A 16,094-nucleotide genomic window follows, 5' to 3' on the forward strand; every position below is an offset into this window, starting at 1 on the left:
TGTTGGTGTTCATGCTGCTGGCCAAATGCTGTGCGCTCTTAAAGCTCTGCATGTTTTAATATATATATGTAAGTAAATGTGCTGCTGGCTGGCTGACTGATGCTACGCTCACAATTTTCACGATTGTTAACCATATATTTTTAATAACACTGGACAAAAAACAAAAAAAAAAAACAAATCTCGCTCGCGCACGCAGCGGCGTTGTCAATGGTATAACTGTAAACAAAAAGAGCGGCGTACTACAGCGTCCGCGCGCGACGCCAGCTTTTTGCAACTGAAACTTAGTTCGAATTTGCGAACAAGCGCTTTCCAATTAGATATACTCCGAAAGCTAAAAACCATAAGCTCATCCATCAGTGGAGCTTTTGATTCTAATGAACAACTTATAGCGTTGCCACACCGTTAATTTACGACGATTTTTTGAATTAGTAATTTTATTCACATATAACAAAAAAAAAAATAAACAATAATAAATGCACATATTTTCAACAAGAAACAGCACTGATTTGTATTCATAGTAATATATATGGTCAATTTTCAATTATTGTGAATATATTGCTGTTTTTACGGTTTCGTTAAGGTTCTAATAAGTTTACATGATTATTCTGTTTTTATTATTTATTAAAAAATGACAACATTTAGCTTAGTAGTAGAATATAAAATTGGATTAAAGATATAAAATTCACTGGTACATTGTCAGGTGATAGAATATCGATTAATCAGCAGACAACACTGATGAGAACATCGACATATCGATATTTAGATGCTTTTATTTAACATTGTCCATCGGCAGTGAAAATTGACACTCGAGTCGGCTTTTTTCAAAATGTGGAAACTTCTATTAATTGCTATTTTGGCAATAAATAATTGCAATGCTGTGCTGGAGACTGATGCCAATACCCTGGTATTGCTAGACAATTTGGCCATACGTGAAACGCATTCAATTTTCTTCAAAACACTGCAAGGTAACCGGCATACACACATACATGCATACATATGCACGAGCTATGACGTGTACAACATTTATTTTCTTTCATACGTTTTCCTCACAGATCGTGGCTTTAAATTGACCTATAAGTTAGCTGATGACTCTGGGTTGTTGTTATCTCGCTATGGCGAATATTTGTACAAAAACTTGATTATATTTGCGCCCAGCGTGGAGGAATTCGGCGGCGACATTAGCGTCGAGCGACTCGCCCAGTTTGTCGACGATGGCGGCAACGTTTTGGTTGCGGGCAGCGAGAAATCTGGTGATGCGCTGCGTGAGTTCGCCTCGGAATGCGGATTCGAGCTGGATGAAGAGAAAGCTGCGGTCATCGATCATCTGCACTACGATGTCAGCGATGCGGGCGACCACACAACGATTCTGACCTCTGCCCTCAATCTTATCGATGCTGCCACCGTGGTTGGCAGTGATAACCGTAAAGCGGATGCAGCTCCACTGCTCTATCGCGGCACCGGACTCATTGCTGACAAGGAGAATCCATTAGTGTTGAAACTCCTAACGGCCGAGAGCAGCGCCTACAGCTACAATCCGGAGTCGAGCGTCTCTGACTATCCACATGCTGTGGGCCGTAACACATTGCTGATTGCCGCTCTGCAGGCGCGCAACAATGCACGCGTCGTGTTCTCTGGTTCACTGCAATTCTTTGCCGACGAAACCTTCACCATGGCCGTGCAGTATGCACAGAACGGCGCCTTCCACAAGCAGGCGGGTAACCGCGCTGTCGCCGAATCCATCAGTAAGTGGGTGTTTGGAGAGAGCGGCCGACTGCGTGTAGCCTCTGTGCGCCACAACAAGGTGGGCGAGAGCAATCCCCCAGAGCAGGCGTACACCATTACGGATCCCGTTGTCTATACAATTGCCATCGAAGAGCTGGTTCAGGGCACTTGGCAGTCATTCAAAGCAAATGATATTCAGCTCGAGTTTGTACGCATCGATCCGTTTGTGCGCACCTTCCTTAAGCAGACGAAAGGCGGCAGCTACGAGGCCCGCTTCAAGATACCGGATGTCTATGGCGTCTATCAGTTTAAGGTCGACTACAATCGCGTTGGCTACACGCACCTGTACAACACCACACAGGTGTCGGTGCGTCCATTGGAGCACACACAATACGAGCGATTCATACCGAGCGCATTTCCCTATTACACCAGCGCCTTCTCCATGATGATTGGCGTCTTTGTGTTCTCATTTGTCTTCTTGCATTTCAAAGAGGAGGCCACCGGCGCGGGAAAATCTAGCAAGGACGACAAGAAAACCCAATAGATCTAGTATTATATGAACAATCTTTTCGTATATGCATCTAAATGTGAACTGAGTGTGCATATATTTCAATAAAATCGCAACAATTTGTAACAATTTGAATTCTGCATATACCATTTAGATGATACAGGCATTAAAAGCTTTCATTTGAAATGACCGCCTAGTGATGGAAGCAACACTGAATAAAGAAAATAGAAAATACCATCTCTAGTGCTGCCACCTGTCATTATCTGGGCAAATTGCCAACAGCTGCTTTTCGATATTGTTCGATATGCGATACCGATTGTTTGCAAACTCAGTGCATAAAAGTGCAAGATCCCAATGCACTGAAAAACATTAATACAAATATGAGTGAACGTACTCCGTTAAGCAACCGCAGCCGTAACAACAATAAGGGAAATGTCCAGTGGAACGCCAGTGCAACCATCGGCTGTGCCGCCAGTTTGGAGCTGTGACACGCACAGGCGCAGTCATAATCAACAACGCGAACTAAAGCAACAACAACTTCTAGTTTTCACACTGCAAACGGAACTGCGACGAGCCACCAATCATTGGTTTCAGGCCAAAACCGATGAACGCTTCCAGCTGCTGGTACAGACATGCGTCCACATCCTGCAGCACGGCTTGCTGCAGCCAACGGCTATCGGCACGCTGGTAAGTGCGACTCAGACCCAGACTGAACTCAGCTTCTGATAAGCGCAGCGTTCACAACGCCCTAGACTTTCGAGAAGAAGAAGATGCAGAGGAACAAAGGGAAGCGAGAGTCGCAGTCGAAATACCCTAGCTCAACAACAAAAACAAATGCAGAAACACTAACTAACAGCAATTTGTTGCTCTCACCAGGGAGATGCCCAACAACAAAAAGTTACTCTATTTATTCAGTTATTATTAACATATTACTCATAGTAATTAATGGAACTATAATACTAGGTATTGATTAAGAAACCACATTTCGAGCTGTGAAGAATATCTTCTCATGTGTGAGTACTTCAGAAGGAAAGAAAGTTTTGTTGACTTATGATTTCTATAAGCTCAGCTCAGGTGCGAGCAAAAGTAAGAAGAGCAAAGCTGAAACAAGTCTAGGCGGGAGTGCTCGACTAGGAGATACCCCGAGCACTGCGTTTGAGTTTCAATATTGAATAACTGCATTTTCTTCATGTAATGCGATTCAGCTCGTCGTTCTCATCAAACATATATACTTTATGTGTTCCGTCACGTCTCCCCCTAGCACTAACACACATCAAATTTAGCCCGAATCTCTTCTGTATACATTATGTGACATTGAACACTTTTCGAGCCACCCTCGCTAAGCGGAATTTCTCTTGTTTCTCATTTGCAGCGCCTAGTTGAAGATTTTGAGTTCCTGCGCCTCGCAGAGCATCGACAGCAGCCGCCAGCAGCTTCAGCTGCCGGCACGCCTGCTCCAGGATCAACTACGAATGCTGCATTTAATGTGTCAGAGTTTCTGTCGCATTGGGTGGCCAGCTGCCTGCGCTCGCGCTGCTTGTCGCGCTGTGTGCAGGCGCTGGTGGCAGACAAGGAGCTGTTGGACTGCTACTATCAGCGGGAGGTGGCCTTTCTGCGGCACAGCGGCTGTGCGGCTGCGCTGTTTGTGTGTCTGACGGCCGTTGAGCTGGATCAGAGCAGCTTGCTCAGCCAGCTGGAGCCGGTTGTTGGCAAACGACGTCATCGACGCACCAGCTCGCAGCCCAATTTCACTTTGACGCACCGTTTGCATGTGGTGCAGGAGGAGGAGCAACTGCAGCTGCAACAGCAGCAGCAGCAGCAGCACCAGGCGCAGCAGCAGCAACAGCGCCAGCAACAACAGTTGCACCCAATTCCGGCATCCACGCAGCTATTGCGTCGCTTCAAGAGCTTGCCCTGCCTGTATCAGAGCGATAGCAGCTTGGATCGATTGGCGAGCACACTGACTGGGCTGCCCCTGGCTGCAGCGCGTCCTCGCTGCCAGACCTACAACAATAGCCCAAACGTTCCATTGAGCGGCTGTAGCATAAGCACGGCCAGCAGCAGTTGCAGTCAGGTGGCGTCGCCAGTGCCGCGTCGCATACAGCTAATCAACTGCGATGACATCAAGATCTGGACGGATCAGACGAGCAGCGCCAGTCAAACCACTAGCAATCCATCACCACCCGCGCCTGTGCCCGCCCCGAAGCGCGGCAGTCCCCTGAATAGCTTTCTGGGCAATCTGTTTGGCTCGCCGCCCGTCTACACCAGCTGGTATAACAAGAGTCGCGGCGCCACGAGCGACGAGGCGGGCTGCGTGCTGAATGGCTTCTTGGCCATCAACGGACGCAAGCTGGACATGCGCCAGCGTCAATCGCTGTTCGAGGGCGTCAGCATGCTCGACTACAACAATTGCCAAGCAGCGAACACGGCGGCGACAACCACTGAGCCACTGGACATTGTTGGCGGTCAGCCAGGTCAGCAGCAGCAGCACAGCGCCAGCTGCAGCACCACCACATCCTGCAGCCTGAGCAGCGAGAGCCAGTGCAGCAGCAGCAACAAAATGGACAATCAAAGCTTGGCCGCCTTCCTGCAAATGTCACGCAATGCGCACAACAACACCGAGCTGGAAAAGGAGAATGCACACTTTCGCATCTCGGAGGCGTGCATTGCGGCCATCGAGCATGTGAAATGGAGTCGACGCGGCCAGCCGATGACGTGTGCCAGCGGCAGCAGCAGCAGCGGCATTGCCACCGAAGCGGATGCCTTGCTGATGCCCTATGTGGAGCAGCACGGCACGAATGGCGATAGCCAGAGCAACATCAATAACAACAACAACAACAACAACAACAGCGCTGAGGCAGTTGGTCTGCAGTTGATCTCACGCTTCAATGACAAGCAGCTGCCGAAGCTGGCAGACTTGAAGTGGCTCGTCTCGGAGCAGGATGCGCCGCAGCAGCTGCTGCCAATGCCAAAGCTAACAGAGGAGCAACAACAACAGCGCCAGCAGGAGCTCATGGGCGAGACAAGTCTGACGCGCGGCACCAAAACCTGGGCGCCGCCGCGCCAACAAATCATCTTCACGGAACACCCAGCGGCGAGTCGGTCGCAGCTGCTGAGCCGACAGAATTATCGCTGCGCCGGCTGTGGCATGCAGGTGACACGACAGTATCAACAATATTTCCGCTATTGCAACTATTTGGGCAAATACCTGTGCACCGGCTGCCATCGCAATCAGTTGTCGGCCATTCCGGCCAAGATACTGCAGTCGTGGGACTTTCGTTGCTATGCGGTTAGCTCGTTTGCCTATCGCCTCATCGAGCAGATGTACACATTCCCGCTGTTCCATGTGCCCGACCTGAATGCTCAGCTGTATGTGAAGCAGACGCTTTTGGCCAGGGCGCGACGACGTCGCCAGCAGCTCAAATATGTCCACAACTTCATATCCGCCTGTCGCTTTGCCAGCAAGTAAGTGGGCCAAGCACTCAGCTTTTATCTCTTTCTAATTGGTATTCAATGTGCAGGGAGCAGGCGCTGTTCGATGCTGTGCCGGCGCACATAACCAACGATCCGGATATGTGGTCCATGTGCGACTTTGTCGATGTGCAAAACAAAAGCCTGTGTCGCTCCATCGAGGATTTGATAGAGCTCAACGAGCAGCATGTCTTCAGCTGTGTGGTAAACTTGCATTGCATCAGCTTCGTTCACCTGCTTAACTCCGCCCACTCTTTTGTCTTTTAGCTCTGCACGGGTCGCGCCTTTGTCTGCGAGCTATGCAAGAGTCGCCAGCTCATCTATCCCTGGCAGCGTAAGGTGCATCGTTGTGGCCAGTGTGGTGCATGCGTTCATGCCAACTGCTGGAAGTATAGCTCAGGTGGCATTTGTTTGCGCTGTGACCGGCTCCATGGGCGACAACAACAACAGCCACAGCCGCAGCAGGACTAAAGTGTAGCCAAATATTCATCACTTTTTTATGTGTATTGTATATAATCGTGTATATTATGGAATCTATTAGCAAATGTACCTCAAGTAAAAGATGACCGATTCTTAAGTTGATTTTTATAAATTATACAAACTATTTATTTTATCACATTAACTATTGTATTTATTTTAATAGCAAAAGCTGTGATTCTCTCGGTGAACTCATTTACTAATTGGAATTATATGTGTATAACCCAATTGGAGACTTTAAAACTACTAATTTGAATACGCATTCAATAAGTAAAAATCAAAACGAATTTAACAATTCAATTTAAATGAAATTTATGAACTATATGTAAAGTATGTTAAAATGTTTTATTTTTTAACTAAGCATCACATATGCCAATTGGAAATACATATAAATTTAAATTAGTTATTTATCGCTTTTGAAATGCAAAGAGGATAATATAAATTTATCGGCTGCGTACACGCAATATAGAACTATCGGTGTATTGTCGTGATATTTATCGATAATCTTGCAGCTGGCAGCTAGTTTTGACATAACAGCGTCAAAATATTTTCCTTTTGAGTTTGCAGTGCCCGTTCGAGTAGAGCATTAACATTTGCTTGCTAGATAAAAGTTAAAATTTTGCACCTTTCCTTTAATGAATCGGAAACGCAAATGCAGTGCCGAGCAAAATACGTCACAAGTGTTGTTCATATAAATTAAACAGTTTTGACAAAATTTATGTTTTCGACTTTTTTTTGCTATCAAAAAAAAAAAAAAGAGCGTCGTGCAACACACACTGCCGATGAAGAGAACGCCATAAATTGAAGTGTAGGTTGGAAAGAAAAATACGAAGAAAATTTGCAAGTTTTTTCTTGACGGTTGGCGCTTGCGTTCGAGTTCGAGCCTACAGCTGCCTGCCATCAACCAGCCTGCGGCCAAAGCCAAAATATACACCATATACTTTCTGACATCTTTAAAGGCAAGTAAGAAAAAAAATATACATTGCATTTGTGTGTGGAAGCTAAGTTGATTTGATGCCTGCCTGCACGACTGACCGCCCGCCCGTCCGTCGACAAGCATGGGGGTAAATGTGTACAGCGGTGGGTTTGATGCGTGCGTGCGTGCGAATGTGTGAGTGTTTGCTTGCGCGTATGTGTGTGTGTGTGTTGGGACAAAAGCGATGCGGCGCACTTCATTTTGGCGTGAGCAAATTCTACACATTCGTATATATATGTATTTAATTGCATAAAAGAAGCATAGGTGCAAAAAGAAGAGATATAAAACACATAAGTATGTGCAAATGCATAAATGCATTGACAAAATGACAAATATAAAAAAAAATTTGCAAGCTTGTGACCAACAGTTTTACATACATATATGCATGCACACACACTGACACAGACATATATATATATATACATAAATATATATATTTTTATATGTGGGCATGTGTAGGTGTGTGCATACATATGTGCATGCGTATGTGTCAGTATGTTTATTTATCGATGTTTCTCCTTCTCCTGTTACCCATTTTCCATTGAATTTTCAGATAACTCAGGCGGCTGCTGCAACCAACATTAAGCGCAACGCAATCGAAATCGAAATCGAATGTCAACACGATAACTAAGAAGGAAAAAAACGGAAAAAGAAAATATAGAAAAAAGAATCTGTCAAAAATAAATCAATCTATCCACTACCAATAACCATAATTATTGAAAAGCACTTGAAGAAGGACAAAATAGCGAGAACGGCGGCAACAGCAGAAACGGCAGCAGCAGCAGCGGCGGCGTTTGCAGTAGCCGAATAACAGCAAAATTCAAGTGCCGAATAAGATGGACATTGAAACAGATCAGTCTATCGAAGCAATGGATACCCAGGATACCCAAGAGGTCGAGATAATCACAAGCGACCTACAACAGCAACAGCAACAACAGCAGCAACAGCAACAACAGCAGCAACAGCAGACAAACTCGCCGCCACAATTGCCAAAGTTTAAAAATCTGATACATCCACAGCAGCAGCAGCAGCAACAGCAGCAGCAGCAACAACAACAACAGCAGCAGCCGCAGCTACCCAGTGAGAACGGCAACGTGCCGCCACAGCAATTACTAGCGGAGAGCAGCTCCACATCGTTCGGCAACGAACAAGAGATGCCAATGGACGACGAAACTAAAGAGGATCAATTCCGTTCGGAGACAACATTCTCCTATACTGTGGAGAATGTGGGACAGATTAAGCAACAGCATCTATCGCAGCCCGTCTATGTGCGTATGCTGCCATGGAAGATAATGGTCATACCGAACGATCGTGCTCTTGGCTTCTTTCTGCAATGCAACGGGGAGAACGATTCGCCGACCTGGTCGTGCAATGCGATTGCCGAGCTGCGGCTGAAGTGCCACAAGCCGGATGCGCCGCCGTTTACGCGCGCTCGTATTAAGCATTTATTCTATTCAAAGGAGAACGACTATGGCTATTCAAATTTCATCACCTGGCAGGAGCTGCAGGATCCAGATAAATATTATGTGCATAATGGCAGCATTACGCTTGAGGTCCATGTCATTGCCGATGCCCCGCACGGCGTCCTATGGGACTCCAAGAAGCATACGGGCTATGTGGGCCTGAAGAACCAGGGCGCCACTTGCTATATGAATTCGCTGCTCCAGACGCTATATTTCACAAATTCCCTACGCTTGGCCGTTTACCGTATACCAACCGAGGCCGACGATAGCACCAAATCGGTGGGCTTATCGCTGCAGCGAGTCTTCCACGAATTGCAGTTCGGCGATCGCCCGGTCGGCACCAAGAAGCTAACCAAATCCTTTGGCTGGGAGACACTCGATTCGTTCATGCAGCACGATGTACAAGAATTTCTGCGTGTTCTGCTCGACAAGCTCGAGTCGAAAATGAAGGGCACCTGCCTGGAGGGCACCATACCCGGTTTATTCGAGGGCAAAATGTCATCGTACATTAAATGCACAAATGTCGATTACAATAGCACACGCTACGAGACCTTCTACGATATTCAGCTAAATATCAAAGACAAGAAGAACATCTTCGACTCATTTCAGGACTATGTCGCCTCCGAGACACTCGAGGGTGACAACAAATACGATGCCGGGGTCCATGGTCTCCAGGTAAGTGCAATTTGTGCACCCGATTGGCTGCTACGATGGCACTCTCCTCAGTTCAGCTCTTGTTGTACACAAACAAATATGTAATATGAAATCCACAAACAGTCTCTTGCCATCCACATCAGCTGTCATACAGCTACTGTGTGGAACGTGGTGTTTGTATATGCTCTGTGGATCGTAGTGTTCAAAAAAGACTTGGGAATTGCATCGATTGATGAAATTCGCAGCGAGTGAATAATTAGCCAAGACTCATTCTGATAACAGCTCCAGTTAATCCTGGATGTCAATTGCTAATAGACTCAATTTATTTTTAATATTAAATTATGCTTCGTTAAGTTCCACAACGTGGCAATGCACTGTGTGGATCGTATATTATCATTTACCGTCCACATGAAATAAGGCCACACAGATGAGCTAAATTGTTGATATCAGACTAAAATGTAAAACTATTATATTTCCAAATCAGAATCAAATTCGAACTGTGCTCTGAGGCAGTATTGTTATCGTATCATAAACCTAGATGCAATATAAACATAGTTTTTTTTTTTTTATAAATATTTATCTGCTTTCTTTTTCTTTGTTTGATGCAGGAGGCAAGCAAGGGCGTCATATTCACATCATTCCCGCCGGTGCTGCATTTGCATTTGATGCGTTTCCAATACGATCCAATTACTGATAGTTCGATCAAGTACAATGATCGTTTCGAATTCTATGAGCAAATCAATTTGGATCGATATCTGGCGGACCGTGAGAAAACGCCAGCCGATTATGTGCTGCACGCTGTGTTGGTCCATTCCGGCGACAATCATGGCGGGCATTATGTGGTCTTTATCAATCCAAAGGCCGACGGACGATGGTTTAAGTTTGATGACGATGTGGTTTCCAGTTGCCGCAAGCAGGAGGCCATCGATCAGAACTATGGCGGCATGGATGATGAGATCTCGTTTCATGCCAAATGCAGCAATGCGTACATGCTGGTCTATATACGTCAATCGGAGCTGGATCGCGTCCTGGGCGATATACCCGAGAATGAGATATCGAGCGATCTAGTGGAACGACTCGATTTGGAGAAACGCATTGAAATGGCACGACGCAAGGAGCGCAGTGAGGCCAATCTCTACGTGCCGATTCACGTTATACTCGAGGAATACTTTGAGTCTCAGCAAAAGCGACGGCTATTTGATCTGGAGAAGACTCACCAGCGACCCTTTAAGCTAAAGCAAAACCAAACCGTCAATGAAATGGTCGAGATGCTGGTGAAGGCATTCGGCGTGCCGCGCGATCGCATGCGCATGTGGAACATGTGCACAGCCCAAACACAAAAGTTCCTGCACTTTGATTTCGAGGCGGAAGCTACACGCACCATCGAACAGATACCCACATCGCAGAAGCCCTGGGTCATATTCCTTGAGCTGGCACCGCCCGACAGCAGCGTACCATTGCTGCCGTTCAATCCCAAGACGGATGTGCTACTATTCCTCAAGTATTATGATGCGCGCAACAAGCGCCTCAATTACATTGGCTGCACACAACAGCCGCTAAGTCGTCGGCTCAGCGAACTGGTGCCAGAGATCAATCGCAAGCTCGGCTTCGAACTGGACACTGAGCTGACCGTATTCGATGAGTATGCCGATAAGAAGATAGCCAATATAAATGAGCCCATCGAGAATGTGCTCTATATGCCGCAGGATCATTTGCAGGGGCCCATTTTGATATTTGAGCGAGAGAATGTTGATGTTAAATTGGATTTGCCCACCGTTGAGGACTACTTTTTGGATCTGGTCTATCGCATCGAAATCATTTTCAGCGACAAGTGTAATCCCAACGAGCCGGACTTTACGCTCGAACTATCGAATCGTTACAACTACGATCAATTGACCAATGCCGTCGCCGAACGTCTCAACACGGATCCACAGAAGCTGCAGTTCTTCATGTGCAACAACAACTACAAGGAAACCGCCGGCAATGCTGTGCCCTACACCTACAAGGTGCGTCTTAGTTAGCGCGATATTGACTTGATCTGTACACTTTGTCTGAACATTCAGTCAAGTCTCTGTGTGCCAGGACGACAGTCCTGTTGCCTTTTTATTCACCTATTTCTAAACTGAAATGTTCAAATGATGTCGGCAGAGCTTTTGTCATTGTCAGTTGATTTGCTTCGGCAGTCAGGAGTCGAACTGATCTCGAGCTATAATTTCCAATTTACAATTATTATAATATAATTGACGACGAATTTGTATATTTGCAGGGTACCATCAAGGATCTATTGTCGTATACAAAGCAGAGCACGCCGAAGAGAATTTTCTATCAGAGACTTTCCCTGAGCATACACGAGCTGGATAACAAGAAGCTGTTCAAGTGCATTTGGGTTTCCAATGACCTGAAGGAGGAGAAGGAGCTGGTGCTGTATCCGAATAAGAATGATACGGTGAAGGGACTGCTCGACGAGGCGGCCAAGACAATTACATTTGCCGAGAATAGCCGCAAGAAGCTGCGCCTGATGAAAGTGGGCAATCACAAGATTGTCAGCATCTGCAAGGATGATATACCGCTGGAGACGCTGATGAAGACCAACGAGTCAATAACAACAACGCAGGGCACACAGAAAATATACCGCATCGAGGAAATACCAGCTGAGGAGTCGCAGCTGGCCGAGAACGAGCTGCTCATACCGGTGGCGCACTATAGCAAAGAATTGTACAATTCGTTTGGGGTGCCATTTTTAACAAAGGCGCGACATGGCGAGCCATACGGTGCGCTCAAGCAGCGCATCCAGAAGCGACTCAATGTGCCGGACAAGGAGTGGGAGAACTATAAGTTCGCTGTTATCACAATGGGTCACACTATCGATGTGAACGATAATACAACAATTGATCTGGAGGCCTATCGTACATGGACTGGCACTCAGTTGCCGTTCTTTGGACTGGATCACATCAACAAATCGCGCAAGCGCAGCTCACTCAATTTCTCCGAGAAGGCAATCAAAATCTACAACTAAATTATCAAACAACAACCAACCACAATAACAAAACAAAAGAAAGAAAAAAAAAACAAAACAAACAAAAACAAACAACAATAATAATAACAACAACTACTACAACAACAACTTCAGCGTATGTTCGTGTACTAGTGTGTGTGTGTGTGTGTGTGTGTGTGTGTGTGTGTGTGTCTTTGCCTAAGTGTACGTGTGCGTGTCTTTGCCTAAGTGTATGTGTGTTTGTCTCGTGTTCCATCTAAATTAGTTTGGTCGCTGGTGTCAAAGCCGAATGCTTCCATAACTCTTAAACAACTATAGAAACAGCAGCAGCAACAACAACAACAACAACAATAGCTTCCACAGCATCAGCCCAAGAAGCGCCATTTTCACGATCCGATATTGGCATTTGTAGCGAAAGCTCTATATACATATATATTTATGCAGCAGAGAAGTTACGACAGTTCGTTATCAACATCTGATCTAAGTCAGTTAATATAATTGAGTTTGTTTCACGTTCAGCGTTTGCCTGTCTGAACAATTAGATATGCTTATATATATATATAGACGTATTTGCTTACTATATATAATTATACAGAATATATGTATATTCGCTGTGTGCCAGTCAACTCTTCCAGCTGACCAAGCCAATCCAACCTCCCGCCACCTGCCCTTTTCCAGCGCCTCAACAATTTGTAATCGAACTGTCAACGGACTCCCCGGAGTGGAACATGTTCAAGTCCGATGTCAATGTTCTACACACACAAAGGCATACATATATAAGCACACACACACACACACGCATGCATATATTCATTTAAGCTTTGGCTATGCATGATTAAAGTGGAATTTAAATTCCATTTATGTATAGGCAGTTGTATGTGTGCGTTGAAATATATATCTTTTTTTGTTTTTTTTTTTTTAATATTACAGTTATTTAAAATATATAAATATAAAGAGAAAAAAGCGCCAAAATCCTTAAAAGATTTTTGGCATTACTGTAAATAACCGTTGCAGTTATGCCCTCAAGCCGGGGAGACACTTACACACACACAGGCAGACAGACACTCATACACACACAGACACACACACACGCAATATATATATATATTTAATTAATGTCCCTTGCCGCCATTAGAAAGTTAAAGCAGGGACTTTGCTGTTGTGGCATCATGTAGAAAGAGACAGAGAGAGAGAGCGAGCGAGAAAAAGAGTGTGTTATTGTGTAGCGAGGAGTTATGAAAGATATATATATATATATATATATATATATATATATATATATATATATATATATATATGCATACATATATGTAATGATAATTGATGCATATAAACTATTACCTACCATATAACGAACACAGCGAACGTTAATGAAAGATGAGAAGTGAAGAGAAAAAAAAACAAACGAAAAACAAAAGATGTTGATAAAAATCAAAAAAAAAAAAAAAAAAAAAACAAAAGATTTGTTTCAAACAACAATTATTTGTGATTTTAATACATGAAATGATAAAGATAATGCTAATGATAACGTTTATGCAGATGATGACTAGAGAGCCCTACCTATAATAATATTAATCATAAAATACTATAATACAAAACAAAAATAAAGAAACAATTTAAATTAACAGTTAGTGCTTTTACTTTGTTAACGATAGCAAAAATATAAAACAAAAACAAAACAAGAGAAATTTAAAGAAACAGGAAATATTTTAACATCATACAAAATACAAAAACAAAAAAGAAAATTATATATATATAAAGAATTGCATAAATATATATATATATTTAAAGATATACGCTATTATTATTTATGCAGAAGATAATTAAAATTATTTATGTGTAAAAAAAAAGTTAAAAACAAACGTGAAAAAAAAACAAATAAAATACCAACTATTTAAGGTAATGATTTTGTTATTCAAGTACATCCGAGGAAGCTGTCAAATTTAAAAAAAATCAAAGTCCGATGCATAAATATATGTCGTGGGGACAAGATGAACTGGTCATACTTTTACTGTTACTTTCTTTCCCTGCGCAAAGCACTAAAGTGAGCTAGTCGGGAGTGTCCGACTAGGAAATGCTCAGACCCCTTCGCAGAGCTGCTATTCCCATCATTCTACATAAAGAGCAAAACACATGGAGCACACGCTCCATGAAATTTAGACAAAATTACGTAGTAGCTGCACGTGAGTGTAGCCGTACTGTATTTATTTTACTTGATTCATGAACTAGATGCTAGATCTCTTAGAATTTACGACGTTTGAGCAGCTCTGGCCGCCAGTTGATCGGATGCGTTTCCTCGGTGGCCTCGTCATCCTCCTTGTACACCTTGATGGTCTTGTCCGCCTCGGCGGTGATGAGACGTGTGCCCGATTGATCGAAGCATAGGGCGAATATGCCCGCCTCGCTGTCCATGGAGCCAGGCTGGACGGGCGCTTGGAAGCGCTGGAAATTGTAGCCGGTACGCCAGTCCCAGAAGAACATGGTGCCATTGTCGCCGCCAGAGACTAGCACACCATCCGAATTGGCCGCCATGCAATTCACAATGGCCGTATGTCCCGATATGTTCTGCACAAAGTTGCCCTCGGGACAGCGCCACTGTTTGATATTATCCGGCGAGGCGGAGGCGAACATGTAGAGCGATGGATGGAGAACAATGCTGCGCACGGACTTCTTATGGTTGGTCAGCGTACAGACGCTCTTGCCGGCAGCCAGATCCCACAGGCGGACGGTGGAATCATGTGAGCCGGTTATGATCTGAGGATTGGTAGCTTGGGCCACAACGCTGGCCACAGTGTTCGTGTGGCCCGTCAATGTGTGCACATTTGCCTTGGTGCGCATATCCCAGATGCGTGCTGTTGAGTCACGCCCAGATGTGGCGAGTACATCAATGGTGGGATGCAGAGCCAATGAATAGACTGCAGACAGATGGCCATGATAGTGTCTGATAACTTTGTTGTACTCCAGATCCCAACACTTGACCTGACGATCCTCACCACAGCTGAATAGATACGGATGCTTTGCGCTGACTGCTACACCGCGCACGGTGCTCACATGGCCGGTAAGGGAGAGCTTCAGTTTACCGCTGGCCAGGTCCCAAATCTTGATGACACGATCACCGGCGCCGGTAGCAAACCACTCGTTGCCCGGCTCAACAGCTATGCAACGCACCCAGCCCAAGTGCCCAGAGATTACGCGCGACAGTTTCCATGGTGCATGCCACTTGGGCTTAGGTATGCTGGGTGCTTTCTTTGGTATTAGCTGCACATTGCTAGCTCCACTGCCGCTGCTGCTCGGCATTGAGGCACGCACCAACGAGGTGCTCCCAATTAAAGGTGTTTTGTCCTTGTCGCGATTATACCTAACCATGCTCCCGCCGTCTGCGCCGGTTGCACTTAAATCCGATCCGGCTGCAGCCAGACCGGTGCTGCCATCTGTGATGGCCAGTGGTTTGTCAATACTGCCGTTTTGTATTGCGGACATCTTTTTATCGTCCATCGATTTGATGGCGCGGTCAATAACCAATCCATACGTATCCCTTGCTTTAATCGAACGACTCCGCATCACGCTGCAAGAAAAAAATTTGCGAATAATTATTGACGCGTGTGTCAATTTTGTGACCAATTCTACTTACAAACGCTCGTCAATATCCGGCAAGTTGCCCTGATTTGATACAAACACATCATGTGTGCGTTTAAGAGATCTAAATATAAGCGTATGCACGCTGTGCTTTTGTACATCTTCCATGTTTCTGTCTGTTTATTTAAACGAAACACAAACATAAACGAATTATTTGCAATTCACACTGATGCGACGATAGTATTTGCCATT

General features: G+C 45.0%; 4 protein-coding genes across 4 annotated transcripts; 3 read left to right on the forward strand and 1 right to left on the reverse strand.

Moving 5' to 3' along the window:
• Window positions 1–770: 770 nt before the first annotated feature.
• Window positions 771–2,353, forward strand: LOC111596805 (dolichyl-diphosphooligosaccharide--protein glycosyltransferase 48 kDa subunit). Its single transcript, XM_023311166.2, has 2 exons — window positions 771–965; window positions 1,053–2,353. The coding sequence occupies exons 1-2, from the start codon at window positions 827–829 to the stop codon at window positions 2,264–2,266; spliced, it is 1,353 nt and encodes a 450-aa protein (XP_023166934.2). The 5' UTR covers window positions 771–826; the 3' UTR covers window positions 2,267–2,353.
• Window positions 2,354–2,499: 146 nt separating this feature from the next.
• Window positions 2,500–6,293, forward strand: LOC111596804 (run domain Beclin-1-interacting and cysteine-rich domain-containing protein). The gene is made up of 4 exons (XM_023311165.2): window positions 2,500–2,917; window positions 3,603–5,695; window positions 5,752–5,905; window positions 5,969–6,293. Exons 1-4 carry the CDS (start codon window positions 2,663–2,665, stop codon window positions 6,170–6,172), a joined length of 2,706 nt encoding a protein of 901 aa, XP_023166933.2. The 5' UTR covers window positions 2,500–2,662; the 3' UTR covers window positions 6,173–6,293.
• A 1,414-nt stretch (window positions 6,294–7,707) lies between these two features.
• LOC111596802 (ubiquitin carboxyl-terminal hydrolase 7) lies at window positions 7,708–12,349 on the forward strand. Its single transcript, XM_030224036.1, has 3 exons — window positions 7,708–9,292; window positions 9,880–11,277; window positions 11,538–12,349. Exons 1-3 carry the CDS (start codon window positions 7,991–7,993, stop codon window positions 12,285–12,287), a joined length of 3,450 nt encoding a protein of 1,149 aa, XP_030079896.1. The 5' UTR covers window positions 7,708–7,990; the 3' UTR covers window positions 12,288–12,349.
• Window positions 12,350–14,486: 2,137 nt separating this feature from the next.
• Window positions 14,487–16,073, reverse strand: LOC111596801 (pleiotropic regulator 1). The gene is made up of 2 exons (XM_023311161.2): window positions 15,898–16,073; window positions 14,487–15,831 (listed from the first exon to the last, which is right to left on the reverse strand). Exons 1-2 carry the CDS (start codon window positions 16,008–16,010, stop codon window positions 14,508–14,510), a joined length of 1,437 nt encoding a protein of 478 aa, XP_023166929.1. The 5' UTR covers window positions 16,011–16,073; the 3' UTR covers window positions 14,487–14,507.
• Window positions 16,074–16,094: the final 21 nt, after the last annotated feature.

The sequence above is a fragment of the Drosophila hydei genome, unplaced genomic scaffold, assembly GCF_003285905.1.
Source record: "Drosophila hydei strain 15085-1641.00,03,60 unplaced genomic scaffold, DhydRS2 tig00000339-arrow-arrow-pilon, whole genome shotgun sequence".
NCBI classification, from domain to species: Eukaryota; Metazoa; Arthropoda; class Insecta; order Diptera; family Drosophilidae; genus Drosophila; species Drosophila hydei.